This window comes from Ornithodoros turicata, unplaced genomic scaffold (assembly GCF_037126465.1).
Source record: "Ornithodoros turicata isolate Travis unplaced genomic scaffold, ASM3712646v1 ctg00000958.1, whole genome shotgun sequence".
Taxonomy (NCBI): domain Eukaryota; kingdom Metazoa; phylum Arthropoda; class Arachnida; order Ixodida; family Argasidae; genus Ornithodoros; species Ornithodoros turicata.
The window spans coordinates 277582-302346 of NW_026999427.1; the positions used below are offsets into that span (position 1 = coordinate 277582).

The window sequence follows — 24765 nt, forward strand, 5'->3', positions numbered from 1 at the left end:
CGCTGCCTTCATCGCCTCTATAATGTTGGACGGTGCACGGTTTTTCTTTAAATGACATATACATGCGAAGGCTTGGACGTTGCCCCATGTTTTGCCTCCATATGTCTAGGTCTGTCTTGGCAACTTCCGTTTTGATTGTTTTGTCCCAGTCCCTAACTGTCTTGGCTAGGTGCCGTGCTGTGTCTTTGCTGAATTTTGAGTCGAGGGCCGTGATTTTCTTTATCCAATTAGTTTTCACTTTCTTGTATCGAATATATCTGTACAGTCTTGAGGCATAGTTTTGTTTCGGCAGGAAAGCCAGCCTTCCAAGGTACTGGAGCTTGGACCTGGCCTCTCTGTGGGCATACGTGGACCAGCCCATTTCTCCAGTTACTGCAGAGTTTGCTGTAATCCCATTCCCTCCGAGACACCATCTTCCCAGCTCCAGTTGGTGTCTCTCGGCAGATTTCCAGAAACTTTGGGTCAGGGTCAATACGTCATTTGCATATGTGACAGCAGGTACCGCTATTGTCTTCCAGAGTAGTCGACCAATTGTATATCTGTTATAACTCTGCCGTGCTGCATTCCAAATAAATCCTTTTAATTTGCTTGATTTGCGCAGGAGGTACTCTTCATGGGTGGATACTATATTTTTGTCATCTGTGATGTGGATACCTAGATATTTATATTCACTTGTTCTGGATATTTCTTTGCCTTGCAGATAGAACTTGGGGTGATGGTCTCGGCTCAGGTTAAACCCCATCCAGTTTGTCTTGTTTGCACTAAAGGTCAGGTGGTCTTCCTCAGCAACCTTAGTGCATATAGAGAGGAGATCTTGCAAGTCTGTTTCTGACTCTGCGAAGAGGACTATGTCATCCGCAAAAGCCAGGCTTGAGATTTTTGTGTATTCTCTCTCTCCTGCTGTTGTGATGGTTGTGAAGCGAAGTCCTGGTCCATCTTCATGTAAGCTTTTTAGTAGGTGGTTCACATACATATTAAATAGGGTTGGCGAGAGTGGACAACCCTGTTTTACTCCAGCTGTCATTTTCACTGGCTTTGATGTCAGGCCAGCCAACTCAAAGACTGCCTGATTGTCTGAGTACAGGTTTTTTAGCAATGTTAGAGTGCCATCATTGAAGTAGGCCTGGAGCTTTGACCAGAGATTTTCTTGTGGAAATAGAGTCATATGCCTTTTCCAGGTCCAAGTACGTGATGTATAGCTCAGAGTTTTCCTGTTGTTTGTATTCTATTGCTTGTGTGAGAATGAAGATGTTGTCGCTGGTCCTTCTGTGTGGTCTAAAGCCATTTTGTGATTCGTGTAGGATATTCTCTTTCTCCAGGCTTGCCTGTATTCTGCTGTTTAAAATTTGGGCGAAGAGTTTATATGTGTTGCTCAGTATAGCTATTGGGCGGTAGGAGTCCAATACTTGTGGATCCTTCTCTTTTCCTTTATGGAGTAGTTTAATTGTCGCTTCCTTCCAGCTCTGCGGTATGGTCTTGGTGCGTAATATGGTATTGAAGCCTTCCCTGAGGGTTTCCACCGATGTTGGCTTCAGTGACTTCAGGAATTCATTTGGGATCCTGTCATTTCCGAGTGCTTTTCCGTTTTTTAGGCGTTTGATTGTCCTTATCATTTCCGTGGTGGTTATGGGTTCCGTTATATCTAGGTTCGAGAGCTTTGTGTGTTTTTGGTTCCCACGTATATGGACCACTGGAGTCAGTTTGCTCTGCTGTTGGTTGAAATGTCTTGTCAGGTGTTCCTCGATTTCTTGTTTTGTAGAGAGCATCTTGTTACCATCCCGTAGTTCTGGCTTCCATTCGCTTGGTTTTCCCATCATGTTTTTGCAGTGTTGCCATAGCTTCTTGCTGCCCTGTGCCCCTGCCTCTTTTATCTCCTGTTCCAGTTGCTGGTGATATTTGTCGATTTTAAGTGCTACTAGTCTTTTCGTCTTTTCTTTTTGCTCTACGTAGCTTTCCCATAGTGCTGTTGCAGATGGTGGATGGTTCCGAAGTGCCTTTCTATGTTCCCTGCTGAGCTCTTGCCTCTTTTTTATCTCTTGCTTTATTTCACTGTCAAACCACGGTGTTATCCTTCGTCTTTTTGAGTTTTTGTACAGTTGGATGTTTGCCGAAGCAGTTTTTGTTAGTAGAGTTGCAAATTCTTCATATTCTACAGGAGTTTGCAAGTTTAGGCACTGTGCTTCTAGTTCATCCGCAAATTTCTTCATCTGGTCCTCGTCATCTGTCTTCCACTTTTGCTGTTTTCGGCTTGCTATTTCTTTTTTTTTTGTCTTGGTAATTTTGTCTGCATGCTTAGTTTGATGCGGTTGTGGTCGCTACCACAACTAAACACTTTCTGTTCGTCTATTTCTATAGAGTTAATATGAAGGCCATGGTCCTCAATGTTATGGTTCACCAGGATGAAATCGATTGCTGATTCCTGGCTGTTCCGGCTCCATGTTGCCCTGCCCTGGCATAGTGGGTCAAGGTTAAGTATCCTGAGGTTGTTTTCGTCTGCCAAATTCCGAAGACCTTCGGCACGTTCGTCACGTCCACAGATTTCCGCGAGGTGGCAGTTGAAATCCCCAAGAATGACTGTTGTTTCATTTTTAGATTGTTTGTTTATCTCTTCCTGTAGGCAGCTGTAGATGCTTTGATTCCATGTTGGCTCTTCGTTTCCTGTTGCCATGTACACTACACACAAATTTATTTTCTTTGATCCTTCTAGGTTCACTTTTATCCACAGATGTTCTGTGTCACTGCAGTTGTAGTCTTCCACATATTTTACTTTCTGTGTGTTAATAAGGAAACCGATTCCCCCTCCTCTCTTTTTCCTTCCTTCTCTGTTCTTTCCTACCCATATCCAGTTCTGGTTGAGGAGTGGTGTTTCACTGTTTCTTAGGTGGGTTTCTGTCAGAGCATAAATATGGATTCCTTCTTTGTCGGCATTGTGTTGAATTTCCTCCCATTTTCCTCTACTCGACCCCTGCATGTTTAATGTGGCAATCACAAGCTTATCTTCTTTTTTCCTTCTCCTCTTCCTAAATCGCAGTCTTTTTTTGCTTTCTGATTTCTGTGATCTACGGGGTTCCCTCTCCTGGTCAGATATTTTTTCCAGCATTGTCTGTCTGTTATTACTGTTAAGTTCAGGTGAGAGTAGTTTTTCTCCTTGTCCGGTAGGGTCCGTGTGAGTCTCTTCTCTGTTCTGGGCTTTTAGTAGGATCTGCCCCATCTCTTCTGTGGCCTCTGCTCTGTCAGTTGCCACAGCATCTGGGAGAGCAGCTGGGCCATGTCTGGGCTCGTTGCTCTCTCCCTTGGCATCCACGATCTTCCCCAAGGTGGTGCTGTATTGTGGTTCTTCACGGCCTTTATGCCCAAAAAAGAGGCAATCTTCTCGGCCAGCAGTTGACCCACAGCTCTTCCACCGGCCTCTGTGAAGTGTACTCCACTTATTGCTTTTGCTTCTAATCGCCGTGCGACCCAGAAGGTGTTGAAGAATTGTGCCCTTGAGCCCATTTTCTCGCATGTCTCTTTCAGTAGGAAGTTGAGTTCCCTAATATTGCCCCTTGTGCTGGGCTCCTCGGTTTGTACCATCGGCACTGAACATACCCCATACTGTGCGAGTGGATTTTTCTCCAGCATTTTTGAGATTCCAGCAGTGATGATCTCCGCTGTCTCTTGTGGGGTGGCTCCATTGAGCAGGTCGTTCAGGCCAATGTGAACAATGACAAGTGACTCTTCTGTATGCTCGTTGTCAGCCAAACTGTCGAGTACAGCCTTTGCTTTAGCCCCGGGAAGTGCCTTCACAGTTATATTTGGATCCCATTGAAGGGCGTCCAGAATTGGTGCCTTGATCCGGCGGATGTTAGAGTCGCCGATAACCAGTACTTTTTTCGCTTTGTTCATCTGAGATTTTTTTTTCGAGTTAGTTACAACTGTCCAGCCCTCTTCGTGTGCAGCAATTGTTGCTGGATCATCATCGTCTTCGAGGTCAGTTCCTGTGTACTGCTTTCTGGTGTGCCCTTGTGTGTTACCGGCTGTCTCTGTTGATTGTTGGTCCGCGTTCATTTTGTTATGAGGGGTGAGACTCTCCTTGTGCCATCCTGCTGTTGTGGTGTCTTCTAAGTTTGCTTGTGTTAAACCTGCTTCTGTGTGCACTGGCACAGTCTCTACATTATCGAGCCTCGGGGGTTTCCATGTTGCTGCGAGTGTTTTCATTTCCGCATGCATCCTTTCGATTGCCTGCGTAACTTCTATCTTCAGTTTATCGTGGTCGTCCTGTAATAGTGCAAGCTGAGCTTCTGCCTTACGTCGGGCTTGCTTTTCTTCTTCTACCATCTCTTTAAGCACTTTCTTTTCCGCGTCTAACTTCTCTTCTAGCGATCTTTTTATCGTGTCCATCTTCTCGCAGATTTTGCATTTGAAAGGTGACTTGCCTGCTGTATCCAGATTATCGAAAGGGGTTTCGTCTATGAACACCCACCGACTACACTCCTCACATTGGACGTCCGGTTTCGGCTCCATGGTCTGTGCTGTGGCGGTGTCGTCCTCGCAGGTTGTCACTTTCGGTTTCTCACCTCCTGTTACGTGTTTTTGAACTAGCCGCTTTTTCAGGTTGGGCATTTGTTGCCGATTTTATGCGAGAAACGCTTTCGCTTCGTTTTCCACTAACTTATCGCCAAAATTAACACATTAATTTGCGCCAATAACGCGATTTAGTATTGTGGTCTACGATCTAGAGGCACCTGCGAAACGCCATCCCGCCATCCAGTAAGAGAACGTAACGAGGTGGCGCTACGTACAAGATGTAATAAATGTGGGAGTACTTTTACACGCTTTTGACGAAGTATTGTAAAATGTCACAAAATTTAAGGGGGTCTCTTCCAGATTTGGGGGGTATTAGGGTGCGTGTGTGTAGGGGGGGGGGGGGACGGATGTCCTCCCATTCGAAGAACTTGGCAAACGCTGATTCTCAAGGGAAATAAAAAAGGCGTTGGCTATACGGCTATGCATGGTCACTTCGATGGTCACTGTCGATGGCCCGAGCTCGCGAGGATGCGGTTGCATCATATGTTCCATGCACGCGACGATGCCCGCACATAGCGAATAACTATTGTGTATTTGTCAAACGAGGAAATTATAGAGGAATGTCCTAAAAAATTTTGTGAAAACTGCGACGGTGTTCACAAGGCAAGAGCTAGCAATCGCTCCAACGGCCACTACACTTGCACAAATTTTGTTCGCGCTCTTCGCGCCACTCGGTTTGTTCAAAATTGCAGCAAAATTTCATGCGCGAGCGCCACCATACTGTCAGCAACTTCGTAATGCAATGCGCTCACATTCACATATTTTCTTCTCTTTAGCTCTTACAAGTCCGAGCAAATTCTCTCGTTGCAATTAAGTTGCATATTGCTACACTCTTACGTATTTCCACAAATCTTTCCTTCGCATTGTGCTCTTCCGTTTCCGGCAACGGAATGCAAGGGCGGTCTCGTGAGGTGGTCGCGTAGTGCAACAATGCAACTGCATGCTTAATTGTTTTAGCATTGGTTGCGTGCGCGTGAGGTATCTTCACGCCTTCTTCGCTCGGCGACCAATGATAGCTTGCAAACGGAGTAATGCACGCATTACTTCATCGAGAATAGCTCCCCTCAGGAATGCACGCTAACTTGTTTGACAGAAAATGAAGTTACATCACCATTTGTACCAAACCAGTACTTTCAGTTTGAGTAGCTGAGCCCGATTTCTTCCTGAATATAGCATACTGGAGGTTTTTTCACCTGAATTCACATGAATTTAGAGAACATGTCTATTAACCCAATTTTTACCCCCCCCCCCCCCCCCGAATTTAGAAAAAAATATTTCCCAAAAACTTCGGGCTCTAATAACAAAGTAAATACGACCACGCAAACTTTCGGCATGTTGCATTTCTTATGCGCTGTACCGATGTGCACACCGTGATGTGCATATTGTTGTGTAGACCATCTGCCTCGGGGCGGCAGCCGACACGAATTTGTTTTGGATTTGACGCCAATAGCAACCTAGGTGGAAGCTGTACTCAGGTAGTGGCAGACCGCAGTGCCTACATTTGTGTAGCGCATAGGAAATACATGAAGACAGTATGCGTGGTCGTCTTTACTTTGTTATGCAGTGCCTGGTACACGAGATTTTTTCGGAGGCTTTTCTGGCACAAATTATGCACTCTGTGGTACCGGAAGTCCGCTTGTCAAGTAGGTGACGTGCCACGCATGAAAATGTGACTGACTTTTTATAGCACTCGCCCTGTATAATGAAAAGACAAATGACTACTGGAGTGGACAGACAGGAAAAAAAACTAGGGGTTGTGAAGCACAATGCTTAAAATTGTACAATCTTGGAGCGTTGCTCATTCGCCAGCTCATGAGATCAGTTGGTCTTCCTTCCGAACCAAGGTGTCCTAATGTGCTTGTTCTTCTGGTCAAATACCATGGAGAGAAAATATGCTCAAATGGAGCACAACTTGGTAGCCACAAACTATACTTCATGAAGTCTTCAAACAGGTTGACAGGCATACTTTTCAAATGATTTCTGCCATGGTGCAACACTTTTTTATTTGCCACATCGAATGTAAACTGCTGAGTAGACTCCTCATGCTGCCAAGCTATCACCATGTAGGAAAAATGAGAGGCACTGACAAAAAAGGAGATAATAACACACATGCAGATCCTCAGAAGGTTGAGATCCTGAGGATCTGAGGATTTTGCAAATATCCTCATGAGTATCCTGAGCATCTGTGTGTGTGTGTTGCCCCCCACCCCCCTTTTTTTTTGTGTGTGTCCCTCTCTTTTCCTAAATAATTGGCAGGATTGGATTGCCCTGCTGCTGTCCTTGACAGTTGCACGAGGAGAGCATTCGTGCCACTTCAATATTGTCTTTCAGGTCTTCGTAAAAATCATGAGCATTGGAAAAAGATTCAACATTTGAAATGAAATTGTATCCCCCAAGCAGTGATGGCCAGTAGTTAACTACATGTACTTAAACTACTAGTTAAACTACTATTTCAAGTAGTTAACTGCAGTAGTTATGCTAAAGCAGGCATGAACCACTTCCAGTTTTGCCACAAGCTTTACAGCACGATTGTGCTTCTGACTTTTACCTCGAGCTACTTGTTTAATGAGAACGGAGGTGCAGAGCCGTTGTGCTGTGCATGTGTACTAAATCTTCATCTTCATGCTTGTCCAATGCAGCCTCATTTGCTGTGAAATAAATTTCCACACCTTAGTTTATGGCGTAGGCACAGAAAGAATCCTGTCGCAAGCTTTGTATTTGATGATCGTAACAGCCCGCGGAGTACCATGGTTATCGTCCCTGGTGTGCACATAACTGCATAGGATGGCTATGTGATCGATCATCGTGGCTGAGCGAAAATACTTTATGGCCCACAGTGGCGTCGTCGGCACCCACCACAATATTTGCGTGTGGTGCATTGACCTCTGACGAAGGAGCCTGAGTGTAAATCTCGTACATGGTCTGTTGTACGCAGGGAAGGGTATCGGAAATGGAAACAGAAACGGTATATTACCGAAATTGGAGATGGTAACGATAACGGAAACGCATACCACTGTCCTCCATTACCGGAACCAGAAACGGAAACGAAAATAACTGTCCGGTATTCAGTTCGGGTAATGGCTATTACTGTTGTGCGATGACATTTCAGTGACTTCATTTTATTTTTGCATTTTGATGACTCCATTCCTTGGAATGCTCTAAATACTACATGACAGCATTAAAACAAAGCGCTATATGAGATATTGAGGGTGCATCACCTGCTTCAAGACCGCGTATCAAGGCATGAGACTTACGAAACATAGACTCCACGCACTCTACTCCACCATAGCACAGAGATGACAGCATACGATCTTTTCTTTTTATTTTTTTACTTTCTTCATTTCACCGTGGCTATGGCAGTATTTTTTACTACTATATGAATGCGACATTACGCCCACGAAAGTTACGCCCATCTTGGGTTGCTGAACTCCGAGTGACTGAAGACAGAAGACTGACTGAAGACATGTTCCTACACTTTAAATATCTTGCAAGATGTGCACATCCCAACGACGTAAAATTACTTGTGTAGTGTGTATGCGTGACACCGAAGCAGCACTTGGGCAAAACAGGATGCTGACAGAGGCGAACTGGCTGTCCTCCCGCAGCTCTGTAACAGCCGTTCCATTACCGGAAACAGTAATGGAAACGTAACGGAAACGAAATTAAAAGCTGGTATCAGAAACTGATAACGAAAACGAAAATATAGCAGTAACGAAAATGGAAACGGTAATGAAAATACGTCCGTTATCCTTCCCTGGTTGTACATTGTACTTACCTTTATAGCGGAAGCCTTCACTCCAAAGAAAATATTTTCTCAACAGGCTCTTCTGTGAGCACATAATATACAAGAAACAGGCAGTGGATTTTATGGCAGTATGCGACGTGGGCACAAGAGTATATTTTAAAAATCATTGTCACTGCTTGTGATTCATATTTAGGTGTCCAAGAACACTCCTCGGATTGGTGTTGATGGACACCATTTACTAGCTATAGATGTAATTAAAATACATTGCAGTAGGTAAAGTGGTTTTAACTACTCCCCTCAAAAGTAGTTGAACTACTAGTTAAACTACTTTATCACAAAGTAGTTTGTAGTTATACTACTGTGGAAGCAGTTAGTGGCCATGACTGCCCCCAAAGCCCAAAGTAGTTCAAAAGTAAAAAAGAAGTGCATTACTAATTATTTGCAAGAGTAATACAGTTACAGTTACAATTGCATAATATTCAATGCAATTTTGGAAGTAATGAATCACTATGAACATAATTGAATTACTTTTATTGGATGAATTTTAATTTAAGTAATTACTTTACAGGTCTGATGAAACATCTATTTGTTAGGTATGTTGCAAGCTTACGCCTGGTGCCTTACCTTCGGGGACAAAAACAGAAGTCTGAGGAGCGCTTATACTGTTTAAAGACTGCAGGGAAAAAACAGCCACAACACACAGTGTGTTGGGTCCCTTTCCTCTTTGCTTTTTTTTTCCCCTATAGTCTTTATACAGGATGTCCCAGCTAAATGTGAGCATATTTTTAAAAAATATATCACTTTTCTTGAGATGAAATCAATTGCAATATAGCATATGCTGAAGGGCACTCCCTAGGAGGGCATTAGCAGGAAAAAGCATTCCTGGAAAAAGTTTAAAAGAAAACAGCGATAGAGTCACCCGATACATTTGTTTTTGTTTTGTTTCTGCAAGTTAAAGCTAATGTACGACGCATGAGGCGGCACTGCGCTCTTTCACTCTCACACTGGGGGTGAAGGAAAGACGCTTCTTCAAAGATGCACAATGAACTGTTCTGAAAACGGCTTCGGTATCTGGTGACCGAAGAGATCAGATGCTCTCATTGGAACAACTTTGTAGCCTGTATAATTAAAAAGTTAATTATGGTAAGTTAATTAAGGCATTGCCTTGGGAATCTGCTAATGCCCTCCCAGGGAGTGCCCTTCAGCATATGCTATATTGCAATTGAATTCGTCTCGGGAAAAGTGATAGATATATTTTTAAAATATATGGTCACATCTAGCTGGGACACTCTGTATAAGCATTCTTCAGGCTTCTGTACCCATTCATGAGCAAGCCTGTGCCCTGGGCGAAAGCTTGTAACCTGTGCAATAAATAGACGTTTAATCTCTTTTCATATTCTTTTCCTTTTTTGCTGCAGGAAAATCGTAGAAATTAAGCTCAGCTTAACAGCATAAATGAAGCGACACAATCTTGGACTTCCACACATTATATCCCGTACCAGTGCCAATGTGTTGTCCTCCGAGGAGTCGTGTGTAGGTACCGCTAGGGGCTCTGATGGTACAGAAACCAAACAAACCACTCCTTTTTGTTATGCATCAGTAGTACCTCCGGTGGTACCTGCACACAGCTATCCGGAGACCACAGTGCTGATGTTTGCGTAGCCTATACTAATGTATGCAAGTCTAACCTTGTATTGTGCTATCAGTTTTGTTAAGTTGAGCTTAATGCCCACAATTTTTACTTTTTTGTAGGTGTAGCTTTCATAAACGTGTCATTGTGCATACGAGCTGTGCGTGTATATGCCACTTTCCGCATAGATCCTGTGCAACCGGGTGCTGTGTTCATTTTTCTATGTTTCATTGCTTGAGCTACTTCTACAATGCTGTCTATGTCTAACATCTATATTTTACTGTTTCTGTTTAGGATTGGAAGAGGGGGGCTCATTGCTGCACTGGACACATGGATTGTTAAACGGTTCGAGGGCAAGATGCTCAAGTTCGCCTTTGGTCTGTGGCTTTGCATGTCAATACTGGTACGTACTTTGATTCAGCCACATTTCGCACAAGAATGCCTCGGTTGAATGCCGGCAGAATGTGGTACATCACATTCCGTTAACATGTGGGAGGTTTACATAGGCCAGACTGGGCGCTGCATTAACACTAGACTGAACGAACATAGGGCGGAGCACCACTCCATCAGGACACCTGGCTCTTCACTGCAAGACCTGTGGGTGCTCCCCGCTATTGAATAATACCACAATAGAGGGTGGATTCAAAACGCGCGTTGCTCGGGAAATTCTGGAGACCTTCTTAATCACAACGTCAGAGGAAGATCACTGTGTTAGCACACCATCATTGTCACTCAGTTGAAATGGAATATCTTGGAACGTGCTGGGATCGCATCCATCATGTGTTGAGCAGCTAGTTTTTCTGTTTTGCTGTTGTGATAAGGTGTTGTCACATTCCTTGTGTCTTGTTTTTGTATTTAAATGTGTGTTGCAAGGTCAGCAGTTCGCTTGTGCACTTCCTCGTCCGTGTCCCTGGCTGCGTTCCGTGTATCATTATGTACAGTTACCAACTACCCCGCATTTCTACGCTCGTGCATCCTTGGCAGTCGCTGAGAAGGCATGTTAGCTTAGCTCAATTGGTAGAGCCCTGGATCGGTAATCCAGAAGATGTGGGTTCGAGTCCTACAGCCTGCTAACCTTTTCAGTTTCGTTAATTTCCTTGGCAGTTTTGAGACTTTGTACGTATTTGTCCCTTCTATGTTGTTCCAGCCTCAGAACATCAGTTCTCTCATATGAAACAAGCCACTGCTGTGACACTGTGACGAGAAACAAGAATCTTTATATTTCCATTTGGAAATGGGACAGTGAATGACCGCGGTACTCAAACAGTTGTCAGAGCTCCAGAAAAGCACGTCTTTTTTCTCCTGCAGGGGCGGATTATAAAAAAAGGACAAATAGGTTTCCACAAACAGCATTGTTTGCCGATACCATGATCCACTTTTCCAACTGTTTACCTAGAATGACAGGTTGAAGGATCACAAGGATTTCGTGTAGAGATTGGATTTTACCCGAATTCCTGAAAACTTGTTTGTGGAACTATTGTGTAAAATCAGGTTTAACCTGAAGACAAAGAACCCTATGTATATGTGACGAAGGCAGCATCTCGAGTCTGAGGATCGGTGGCAAAAACTAGAATGAAAGGGCGGAAACACAAGTCAGTCTTGTCTGGCTTGCGTTCTCGCCCTTTCGTCCTTGTCACTGTCACCGCTCGTCATGCTCTAAGGAGATGTTACCTCCTTCAAGGTTCAACAGCCTGTATTTTTGGTGCGCACCGCTTGCGAGAAATTTGAACTGAAATATCAAACTTGCTTGCTCATGAGCTCACGAAATTCATGAGTTGAGTTGAAATTCAACAGTGTTCAAACGGCACACGCATACTATCGCGGTCATTCAGCAGATTCACTGATGATAGTCTTTTGGTACCTGAATTCAGCAATAGACAAGTTCAGAAAATCCCAGAGTGCTTAGCATCACTTTGAACTGTGGGAGTTTACTAATCTGAAAGAAATGGGTGGCCTCCAAACTGTTTGAATTTCTCCCCTACCGGTCCATTGTCCATGACGTGTCAAGGTCAGCGAAAACGAAATGTGAAGGATTATTCTTCGTTCCCCCACTCAGTAAGCTCCCAGGATGCAATGCGTGTGCAAAGAGCACTGGGATTTTCTGAACTCGTCTATTAGGACATTGAATGTGGTCGATGCTAGAGTCACTAAACAGGAGTACAGAGTATCGCATTCCTTTTCCATGGCGGAGACGCCGTTCGGAGTCTGCGATTGCGCTGATCATATCACGTTGTTTCTCCTTCCAAGAACCGACAACATCTAGACACAAAAAGCCCGCGCACTCGTCGGCATGACATAACAATTAAGAGTCAGCCAATGAGGTTCGTGTTTTCAACAGCCGTAGCCAATCACAAACGTGCTTTCAGCGGTTGTGGCCATGGAGAAGAACCACTGTCATCTGCGAGTTGTGATTGGACGTCCCAGCGTACTAAATGGGAAAACTTGGAAATAAAGTGCAAGACAGTCTCAACCTCTGTCAAAACTGATTTTCTGGAGCACGTCCTGCACTTTTTATCTAAATACGTGTTTAGGTCTGCAGGTTCCAGGTGAGTTGCAATCATTTGCAATCAATTTGCAGAATGGTGAATTGCAGTAGCGAAACGAGTTCTGACTCTTCATGTCCACGTAGTGAAGGATGGAGAGGAGGCAATTAACAGGCTTTCTGTATCAAGGTGGTGTTACAAGAACGCGCCGTCCATGTTGCGTCACATCCATGTGAAACCGGTGCTCCTAGGTTGAGAGCGGGCTCGACTGCATGTAGTTCTTCACTGGAGAAGGGGGAGATCAGCATCTCATTGCTAGGCGACGTAGCCTCATTATAGCAGGCTAGCTTGCCGCCGTGGCTCAGTGTCGTTACTCTGCTTTCGTATTTAGTGACTCTAGTTGACACCAGTCTGCAGTAGTCATCAATACTTAAAAGTAAGCATATCAAAAAGGGTTGAAATTTGGGCAGTTCATAATTAAAAGAAGGGCAACCTTGAGAAGCAGGTGGAGCAGTGGTCAGGATACGAGCGCAACTTGAGCAAAATAAAGATTCTTGGTTCGTCACTCAGTGCTCTGTGCCTTAGGGGTCTTAGTGCTTTTAATTACAGAAAACATAACATCAGCTGTACGGGAGACAGTCCCCTTCTATTTAGGAGCCGTAATTTCAGCTTAAACATTCCAGATAACAAAGAATCAGGGTGCACAAAATGCAAGAGCAGAGAAACCTAAGTTTCTTTTCGGAAGCCGTCCATTACTATTTCCACAAACTCAGTATTGTCCATCATGCTAAAACACCATGTTCAGAGACAGCAAAATAAAGCATTGGTGTTTTTTAGTTTTGTGTTTTTTAGTTAGTTTTGTATTACAGGTAGGGGTTCTCAACATCTGGGTTCTATGCAACGTTTATAGATAGGGTCAGTTGGGAAAGCGTGTGGCCTCCCCTTAGAGACGCGGCGGCCCGTTGCTATTGGCTCCCGTTGGATGGCGCTGCCATAGCTTCAGGATCGACTCTCCGCATGTCGTCTGCTCGCTCCGTGTGTTCGAATGGCGCGGATCGCGACATTTCCGAATGCAAAGTACATGCATAGCGAGCAATTATTGCCGGAGTAGGCCTTTTCAAGCAATACATTGCTCGGATGGAATACATACCAGATCGCGGTCATGAAATTTTCATTATATTATTGCGGGAATGAAGCGCTCGTACCGCCCGGAAGATGGCAAGTGCGCATATGCTCCTGTGCGTGCGCACGCATAGAGAGCGAACATCTGCCGCTCATGCCTGCTCCTACCAAGTAATAGTTCGCAAACATTTTAATTTTCCTTCTTTCTTACATGAGTTTTACCTTCTTTCTCACAGACGAAACCTTTCCGGGCGCGCTCAACTTTTTTGTGGCATCCTTTGCTGCAAAGTGCATTCTCAGCACAACATACGACTGCAGCAGCTCTGCTCTGAGCACATCGCTCTGCTCACTGCATCCTACGCGACGTATATTGCAGTCCCTTATTGCGTCCAAAAGAGTCCAAAAGGTATCCCCACAGAGGCTTCTCTCCTCCAGCAACGTTGGCACATTATTCTCAATAGTTCTGAACATTGTGAAGAGCGCCCAAGAGGGATGCTTTAGGCTTCTATGTTCAAACTCCCTCTCCAACGTGAGGAATGCCTCAGGGCACTGCGGACTATCAGACTGAATGTCAGTTGTGCACAGTGAGCACGCCACGTGCTTCAAGAAGGTGTGAACAAGGTAGCCGCACAGGTAGTACACAACACAATCTTGGGCAGCTGGGAGGGCGTATGCGTGTTCTGGTCCACGTGCATGTGCTACTCCTGCACCTTCTCTTTCATTGCATGTTGTAGCACAGAGCTCGGCCATTTTTACGCTAAATTCTCCTGGATTCTCTCATGGGATGCGAGCTGCTCCTTTCTACCCAATTTCATTGTGTTCTGCACGGCGGCAAGGACTGTTGTCGGCTGTGCTTCAACATTGCCTGTGATGGAGGCCTTTATGGGAGTGTACAAGCTAAGAAGCCTGTATATGTGGGTCAGCCAAGACGTACATATGTACGTCTTGGCTGTAACCTTCAAATTCTTGCGTGGAATGGCACATTCCCACGCTTTGAGAACGTCGGGCTCGCTTGTGCCGTGGCATAGAAGTTTCCCCGGCTGACTTGTAGCCGCTTTTGCAACCGGGAGCACAGCATGTCGGTATGGTACTTCACCACCGTTACCTTAATACAGGAAGAAATCTCAACTGCCGGAACAAAACTCGCTCCATACGACGCAGCTCCGTAAGCAGCGAATACGATAAGCCGGCGACCTCGATCTCAAAGCGCTGTCAGCGCCATCCCGCGGAGAGCCAATGAAGAGGGGCCGCCCCGGGCGCCGAGTTTCCCAACCGACCCTATCTATAAACGTTGGTTCTATGTTACGGCGATGTCTCACGGGGTTCTCCACGGCAGGTCACACTAATGTCATCGGGAAGGTGTTTTTGGGGAACCACAACAAATTCATTAAGCCTCATTGTATGCCGTTGCACAACTGGTTAGGCCAGTGTGCAGCACACTTCATGGTAAAAAAAAAGAAAGAAAAAAAAACTCGGTGCTGTTTCCAATCTTGCTTTGGATGAAATTTTGGCCACACATGGTCTCAGACACTTTCACGCGTAGGTATAAGCAAGGCCCTTAGGAACAACAACAACAACTTTATTTTCGGCCTTGGAGAGTGGGGAGTTTCATCGCAACAGGCGATACTCTACCCCAGTGCTTGGTGGAATGGGGGGAATAAAATAACGAGCCCCTTTACAATAACGATCGAAGTCCGATGGTGTCCAGAAATGTCAGAAGAGCTTTGAGCGCAGAGCGTTGCTGGGCTGGATTGGGCCAGGGACCAAGCAATTTCGGTAGGGAGAAAGGGCGAGAGTCCAGCTGACGAAGAGACTCGGAGAGTGTGATTCGGGAAGGTTCGTAGTGAGGGCAATGAAGAAGAATGTGCCCTTAGGAAATTTCTGCCCATCTCTGGAAAATTAAGATCGGACAAACAAAGGGAAATTACACAGACTGAAATCTGTCCGTTTTCTTTCTGGGTGGCAGGTCTCCTGGCCAACAGGGATCCAGTCTACTTAGTACTTGTCGCTTGGTCGCTAATTATGATCTCCGTTTCTAATAGGGTACTGTGATCTCCTCTGTGGGCATGCCTTTCACCTACGAGCTCTTCCCTGAAAGTTCTGAGGGTCATACTCGTCTTGGATACACGCTCCTGATTGGTGAGCCCATATTTTTACTGTGGATTACATTTTTGTTGGTGTCTGGAAGTGCTTATAAGAAACTGCTAGTTTAATGACCTGCAGTGTTCCAACTAAATACTTTTGTTACTCGGAAATGAATATGGATAGTCCACCGAGACTCGTTACTTTCAAAGTTAACAAAGAGCAACCCTCTATAATGCTGTGTCTGATACCATTCTTATTTGTTGCTACTATAATAGCGACTGCTATAACGTTGGTTTCGGGTAGCGGTCTGTTAAACAATTGAACCTCCGTGTGCAGGACGGGGATATGTAAAAAAAATCCCAAACTGAGGAGACTTCCAAGTAAAGTAATTGCAGCTGGGTTTCCTGAAATAGTGTAAATGCAAACTGTGTAACATATATGTATGTATGTATGTGTCTACTCTACATGCTATGGGAACCTCGGCCCACAAACACGGGGTGGTTCAGTACCCAACTTGCCGTAACCCCGAAGAACACAAGCACAGCAACTAACAACGAGAAACAAGGTTTATTTCCTTGCACGAGATATAAATGAGTTCGTCATCAACTGAGCCTCAACAGCGGGCTTCCTATAGCTATGTCCTGTGGAGTTTTACCTTGCCATGCGTTAGTGGACAGCCTTAAAGAAGCATTCAGATTGTGAAACAAATTTATTGCGGATGCGGTGATTGTCCTGCTCATCCGCCATAACACAATACCATAGAGAGCATAACGTAGCAGAAACAGATTTTTCATTCGGCTTTTCTGTCTGCGATAAACATTTGGTTTTAGATAGTCGTCAGACTTTTGGCAGGTCATGGTGACGCTAAATTTGCATAGAACTTTGGCTTTTATGATTTTCTACTTGGTTTGCTGTTACAGAGTCATTTTTCTCTCTGCTTCGAATTAAATCAGACTGGATTGGGTGGTACTGGATCAAGCTCTTAGGAGCTGGACAGGGAGAATGCTGCTATCTGACTCCCTGTAGTACTTTTCTATTGTTCCCATTTGGAATAATTTTACGTATCCCTCAGAGTTTGATGGTGTTCTACAACAGGATGCTATTGTCATTGTGTGTTCCCTGCGTGTTTCCAGATTGACAATGTGACCGGGTCACAAAGCCACCTGGACACTGAACACAAAACTAGGGACTATATCGGTATACTAAGTGTGTCATTGGAATAGAAATGCAGGTTTTTGCTGCTACAAGAAATACATGCTTGACAAATCCCATTGACTAGATGGGAAAGAGATGTAGAAGACAACACTAGAAAAAAATCTTGAAGTAGAATCCACATAGAATCCACAGGGGATCTGCACGAGCCGCTTTATCAGGCAAAGAAAATGAGGGAATGTGACATGCTGAGCATTACGTCATATCCACTCATGATGGACCATTTTCACAATGGCCTGTGCGCATGCGTATGACCTTGAGGCACTGGAGAGGATTATCTCTCTCTCTTCACTAGATAGCGCTCTATGGGGACGACAGAAGTGGGGACCAGTGGGGACCAGTGGGGACCAGTGGGGAGGCCGCGCGAATCGTGTTAGCTTGTCGGCCCCACCTTGGACCGGTTTTGATCATTTGTGCTACCCGCGTGGATTTGTTTTGACACGTGCCCAGCATGTTTCGCTGGATAGCTGCTAGGATATCACGCGTGTGTGAAAAAGGTCAACAAACCTTTGGAGAAAAGCGCCCGCACACCCAAGTGAGCGGCACAAGGCGTCGTGGGATGTTTGAGAGACACTGCTCTGTCGTCTGCTTTTTCTGACAGACCACATGGGATGTTTAGCTATGCTTTTACTTTGTGAGGAATCAATATCGCGTACTGTTGGTCTCCTTTGAGTGTTTAAGGCATACAAAGAGCGCAGGGCCTGCTCTTGAGAACACCCACTGCCTCTTCCGCGTCCGTTACAACCGGCAAATTCTCAAACAAAACGCAGTCAAACAATCACTTTCACAGAGAGATGCAACCAGAGTGTCTGCAATCTGCATAACGTCTGTGCATGCGCCGGCAGCAGCAAACGGGAAACTGGCACTCCAACTTCCCATGATATCTCGGGCTTGACAGATGACGCTGGCTTTTTTCGAAAGGTCTGTTGCGGCTAGATATGTCTGCTCACGTGAGAGCACTCCAGCATCCATCTGGGGGGCTGTAAATTTTTTTTGAAAGCAGTTCTACAGGTTTTCCCGTCGTATTTAATCCCTATACTGCGGAATTTAATCCTTATACCGTGGAATTTAATCCTCATGCCGCCACTTTTAATCCTTGTTTCGCTGGATTTAATCCTTATGTCGCCACTTTTAATCCTTATACCGTGGGATTTAATCCTTGTTCTGTTAAATTTAGTCCTGGTGCTACCAATTTTAATCCTTATGCCGTGGAATTTAATCCTAAATTCTCGGGTTATCTTTTCACTACTCTTTTCACTACAACGCAACAGTGCGGGACCACCTGTGTGATTTGTTACCCATTTTGACTATTTCCTCGTTTACAGCCATACACTGACTTTTGTGACTACCCCTGCTCAGTGCACTACTATGTGATAGTATGGGACTCCCTGCATAATTTATGACTTGTTATGGGTATTTCCTTGTTTACAGCTACAAATTGACTTTTTATGACTATGCCTACTCTATGCACTACTATGGGATGGTATGGGACTACCTGCACGATTTGTGACACGTTTTGACTATTTCGTCCTTTACAGCCATAAATTGACTTTTTGTGAATATGCCTACTCTATGCACTACCATGGGATAGTATGGGACTACCTGCATGGTTTATAACCTGACATGACTATTTCCTTGTCTATGGCTATAAATTGACTTTTTATGACTATACCTACTCTATGCGTTGCTATGGCATGGTATGGGACTACCTACATGATTTATGACCTTATATGACTATTTTCCTGTTTATGGCTATAACATGACTTTTTTGTGACTATGCCTACTATATGCACTACTATGGTATGGTATAGGACTGCCTGAATGGTTTATGACCTGATATGACTATTTCCTTGTTTATGGCTATAAATTGACTTTTTGTGACTATACCTACTCTATGCGCTACTGTGGAATGGTATGGGACTACCTACATGATTTATGACCTGATATGACTATTTTCTTGTTTATGGCTATAAAATGACTTTTTGTGACTATGCCTACTATATGCACTACTGTGGTATCGTATAGGACTACCTGAATGGTTTATGACCTGATATGGCTATTTGTTTGTCTATAAATTGACTTTTTATGACTACACCTCCTCTATGCGCTACTGTGGGAATGGTATGGACTACATAGATGATTTATGACCTGATATGACTATTTCCTTGTTCATGGCTGCAAATTTACCTTTTTGTGACTATCACTGTTCAATGCACTCCTATGTGATATTATGATACCACGTGCATGATTTATGACCTGTTTTGGCTATTTTCTCTTTTATAAATATAAATTGACTTTTTATGACTATGGCTACTCCAAGCACTACTATTCTATGGTATGGGACTGCCTGCATGATTTACGACCTGTTTTGGCTACTTCCTCGTGTACACCCATAAATTGACTTTTTTGTGACTGTGCCTGCCCTATGCACTGCCATGGGATCGTATGGGACTACCTGCATGATGTATCGGCTGTTGACTATTTTCTTCATTATAACTATAAATTTACTTTTGTGACTGCTGTCACGCACTGCTATGCTACTGCTCTATGCACTACAATGAGATGTGATGCGACTACCTGCATGATTAATGGACTGTATCGACTATTTCCTTCTTTGCCGCTATAATTTGACTTTCTATGACTAGGATTACTCAATGCACTGTGGTGGGGTAGTATGGGACTACCTGCATAATATAAAACGTGTACTTCCTTGTTTACGCATATAAATGAACTTTTTGACTTTGACTACTACGTGCGCCACTATGAGATAGTATGAGAGTATCTGGAACTAACGCGAACTACCTGGAAAGTAGTTGCTTTGAAGCTGGAACATACAAATAGACAAGCACAACACTTCCTTCGAGTTTCCTAGGAACAAGAACAATTGAAATAAGACATTCATCGAAAAGCCCCCTTGTTTTTCTCGCCTCTTTCCAAATGTAAGTTGGTCAGCAATGAGATGCACATCGCAGTACGACATCCTGGTAATCAGTTCTTTATAATGCTCTTCATGTTTCCATACAATCTATCGCTTCATTGATCTCTTTTCGCGTCACAGGCCGTCTGTGTTAAAATGACGTAACTCCAGTTCTTGAATGCTCATATAGCATGCGTTATTGTGAACGTAGCCTTATACTATCCCGTCGCTCAACCCAAAGTTTATTTGAAGCCGCGAACATGGAACAGTCATAACATGTCATAAATCGTGCAGGATAGTCTCGTGCTATTCCTGGCCGGGTCCACCCCGACAAAGCTCTGCGATCAAAGATCTTTTGACCTTTCTGGACACATGAAACTCCTCATTCATCATCTTAAAATAAAGTTGTTACTGTTGTTGTATTCCGTTCTAGTGCACGCTGTAGTCGTAGTCACAAAAAGATCATTTGTAGCTGTAAACCAGGTCATAGATTATGTAGGTAGTCTTATAATATCCCTTTGTTGTGCAAAGAATAGTTATATGCCTAAAAATCAATTTGTGTTTGAGAAAATTTATTAGACGACTCATACTATAGAGCACACTACGAGTACTAATACTAATATTAATACACACTAATACACTAGTTGAAATTAGTTATAATGCACAAGATACAATTATATATGGTTGCATGACTCTGGGACTGTACATATATGACTACACAACTGTGGCTATATACACATGACTATAGGACTGTACATATATGACTACACAACTGTGACTATATACACATGACGACCATATTCGTCACTGTGGCTATGTACATATGAGATAGCCTTTATACATTTATGGAGGTGCACCAACGATGCTAACATACGCATCCTGAATGACAACGGAAGGGTGATCACGCCATCGACGCCGGAAGCCTTCCCCCCTAGCGCGAAGAGGTCCTGCTGCAGGATGGTGATTACGCTAACTCTCAATTTCCGCACCAATAGGAAAACAGGGATGCTACGCAGACGTTGTGCCACAGCTTTGCAGCGCGCTGCCCACAGAACCTGTGCCCCGCAAGCCGTTAAAAGTGCGCTAATCCGGTGGCAGGACTGTCGACGATGTAAGGGCACTGGGCATATGATGTTCGTATGCCGCCGAGCCAATTGCCAAAAAATTCTTGCAATCCGACAGTCAAAAAGCACGTGGTAGTTCGTCTCAACACAATCGCAGTACGGGCAATTGTCCGTCGGGGTCAAGTTCTATGTCTGAAGGCGGTCCCGCGTGGGTTGGATGCCCCATGCAAAGTTCCACACCACGTCACACAAGGAAGCAGGGAGCCACGAGCCTATGGCTGACGCCCATGGAACTGTTCTAACATGCTGAAGGCGTCCAATCTAGTTTGCGCTGACCTGCAGTTCGCTTCATAAAACTGCTTGGGACATTCGTGATGGGGCACTCACGGACACAGAGAGAGACTCCAGTTTGCGATGATAAGCATGAACAGTAGCATGGAAACGCTGCGGAGATCACGCCGCTGGGAATGATGGATCATATGCCTCTGGCAAAAGGTCTCGGCGTAGCTACAAACGAGAAAATAGTCGCAACAGGTCAAGAAACATTCAGGTACCTTAAATTACCCTATGGTAGCTCAAAAAGTACACACAGTGATAAAAAAAGTATTTGTGTAAGCACGGGTTTAGTACAGCTTGTATATTACTTTCCTAATAAATTTTCCTTTAACAACAATGAAATAGTCATAACAGGTTATAGATCATGCATGTGCTCCCATACTATGGCATAGTAGTGTATTTAGCAGCGATAGTCAATTTATAGCTGCAAACGAGGAAATGGTCATAAATGGTTCCCCCCTCTATGTTGAACAGAGTTGATCCCACGCTCGCTTTCCGCATGCCACGAAACACATCTTGTCAGGATGCTGCATTAATCCACCGCATGCGCCTCGATGTGGCCTTTACAGCTCAGTGGCGTTACCGCTTGAGACAAATTGATTCTCCCACCTGCTGCCACTGTGGTGCTCTTGAGGATCTGGAGCACATTCTTCTTCATTGCCCTCACTACGAACCTTCCCGAACCACACTCTCCGAGTCTCTTCGTCAGCTGGACTCTCGCCCTTTCTCCCTACCGAAATTGCTTGGTCCCTGGCCCAATCCAGCCCAGCAACGCTCTGCGCTCAAAGGTCTTCTGACATTTCTGGACACCATCGGACTTCGATCGTTATTGTAAAGGGGCACGTTATTTTATTCCCCCCATTCCACCAAGCACTGGGGTAGAGTATCGCCTGTTGCGATGAAACTCCCCACTCTCCAAGGCCGAAAATAAAGTTGTTGTTGTTGTTGTTGGTCATAACTGGTCATAAATATTGCAGGTAGCCCCACATTATTAAACAATAGTGCATGCAGGAAACCAGAAACAAGGAAATAGTCGTAACAGGTCATAAAGCATACACATAGTCCTATACCATCCGATCGTGGTGCATAGAGTAGTCCTGGTCATAAAAAGACAATTTATAGGCCTAAACAGGGAAATAGTAATAACTGGTTATAAATCATGCTGGTAGTCCCATACTTTCCCATAGTAGTGCATAGAGAAGTCATTTTCATAGAAAAGTCAATTTATAGCCACAAACAAGGAAATAGCCATATCAGGTCATAAATCGTGCAGGCAGTCTCATCCCATCCCATAGTAGTGCATAGAGTAGGCATAATCATAGAAATCAATTTATACACGTAAACAAGGAAATAGTCATAATAGGTCATAAATCACGCAGGAAGTCCCATACTATCACATAGGAGTGCATTGAACAGTGAAAGTCACAAAAGGGTCACCATATAGCCATAAACAAGGAAATAGTCATACCAGTTCATAAACCATGCAGGTAGTCCCATACTATCCCATGGTAGTGCATAGAGTAGGCATATTCACAAAAAAGTCAATTTATGGCTCTAAAGGACGAAATAGTCCAAACGTGTCATAAATCGTGCAGGTAGTCCTATACCATACCATAGTAGTGCATAGAGTAGGTATAGTCATAAAAAGTCAATTATAGCCATAAACAAGAAAATAGTCATATCAGGTCATAAACCATGCAGGTAGTCCCATACTATACCATAGTAGTGCATAGAGTAGGCATAGTCACAAAAAGTCATTTTATAGCCATAAACAAGAAAATAGTCATATCAGGTCATAAATCATGTAGGTAGTCCCAAACCATTCCATAGTAGCGCATAGAGTAGGTAAAGTCATAAAAAGTAAATTTATAGCCATAAACAAGGAAATAGCCATATCAGGTCATAAACCATTCAGGTAGTCCTGTACCATACCATAGTAGCGCATAGGGTAGGTATAGTCATAAAAAGTTAATTTATAGCCATAAACAAGGAAATAGCCATATCAGGTCATAAATCATTCAGGTAGTCCTATACCATACCATAGTAGTGCATATAGTAGGCATACTCACAAAAAAGTCATTTTATAGCCATAAACAGGAAAATAGTCATATAAGGTCATAAATCATGTAGGTAGTCCCATACCATGTCATAGCAACGGATAGAATAGGTATAGTCATAAAAAGACAATTTATAGCCATAGACAAGGAAATAGTCATGTCAGGTTATAAACCATGCAGGTAGTCCCATACTATCCCATGGTAGTGCATAGAGTAGGCATATTCACAAAAAGTCAATTTATGGCTGTAAAGGACGAAATAGTCAAAACGTGTCACAAATCATGCAGGTAGTCCCATACCATCCCATAGTAGTGCATAGAGTAGGCATAGTCATAAAAAGTAGCTGTAAACATGGAATGTAAACATGGAATGTAAATTTGTAGCTGTAAACAAGGAAATACCCATAACAAGTCATGAATTATGCAGGGAATCCCATACTATCACATAGTAGTGCAGTGAGCAGGGGTAGTCACAAAACTCAGTGTATGGCTGTAAACGAGGAAATAGTCAAAATAGGTAACAAATCACGCAGGTGGTCCCGCACTGTCGCGTTGTAGTGAAAAGAGTAGTGAAAAGATAACCCGCGAAATTAGGATTAAATTCCACGGTATAAGGATTAAAATTGGTAGCACCAGGATTAAATTTAACAGAACAAGGATTAAATCCCACGGTATAATGATTAAAAGTGGCAGCATAAGGATTAAATCCAGCGAAACAAGGATTAAAAGTGGCGGCATGACGATTAAATTCCACGGTATAAGGATTAAATTTCGCAGTATAAGGATTAAATACGACGGGAAAACCTGTAGTTCTTGTGCTCACCATCCTCGGTCCATCTTGTCTTTAATGTGAGGAGCATGCCATTTCTCCTCCGAGCGACAAAAATGGCAGCAGTAATGAGCATAAGCAGTGGTTTGTGTGAGGAGTTACAAGTATGAGCCACCAAAAAATTACTGTTGCTCTTCCCAGTGGATTCCCTACATTTCTTCTTTTTAGCACTCTCATTTGCTGCTCGTTTTGACGATTGCTTTGGTAATAACTGGATGTGACCATTGCAAACTTGCAGCCACACTAGAAAATACTCTAGGAAATCTCTAATATATCTGTAAATCTTGCACTTCGCCTGTACTGACAATGGAAGGACTTATGTGCCCTGGTCATTACCTCGTTAAACCTTGTCTTCTGATTACAGCTTTTGGCGTGTTCATAATCCCCGCGGCATCTGTATGGGCTCTTGGAGCTCTAACCAAGCGATCTGGACTCAATCTCAACAGAAGACAAACAGAAACAGTAAGCCTGGTAGACACCTGGAAGCTTCCATGGCGCTTCTGGCTACTCCTCTTCGTTCTTTTCTCGTTCTCCATCGCTGTGCCTCATTCCATCGACGATGTAAAGTAAGTGTTACCACTGCCTGTCTTAATATCACGTTTGGTCGAACTGGCTGATGTTAACTGTTCACCCATTAACTGTACATGCCCCGCTGCACTCACCTGCAGTCCTGTTTTACCAAATGCCAGCTGTCCTTATCATCATCATCATCTTAAAAAG

General features: G+C 43.9%; 2 protein-coding genes across 16 annotated transcripts in view; one reads left to right on the forward strand and one right to left on the reverse strand.

Moving 5' to 3' along the window:
- The window catches only part of LOC135375939 (major facilitator superfamily domain-containing protein 1-like), a 238210-nt gene that overhangs the window by 189965 nt on the left and 23480 nt on the right, over positions 1-24765 (forward strand). For 11 of the 15 annotated variants that reach the window (XM_064608564.1, XM_064608561.1, XM_064608571.1 and 8 more), the window contains 3 exons: positions 10236-10344; positions 15589-15685; positions 24410-24611. In XM_064608564.1, coding sequence (XP_064464634.1) covers positions 10236-10344; positions 15589-15685; positions 24410-24611 — 408 coding nt within the window. Of the gene's footprint in view, positions 1-292; positions 499-700; positions 4535-10235; positions 10345-15588; positions 15686-24409; positions 24612-24765 lie in introns of all 15 variants that reach the window. The other 4 variants (XM_064608574.1, XM_064608572.1, XM_064608573.1 and 1 more) reach the window with 4 other exon arrangements.
- LOC135375941 (uncharacterized) lies at positions 3180-4732 on the reverse strand. Its single transcript, XM_064608576.1, has one exon. It carries the CDS (start codon positions 4600-4602, stop codon positions 3193-3195), a length of 1410 nt encoding a protein of 469 aa, XP_064464646.1. The 5' UTR covers positions 4603-4732; the 3' UTR covers positions 3180-3192.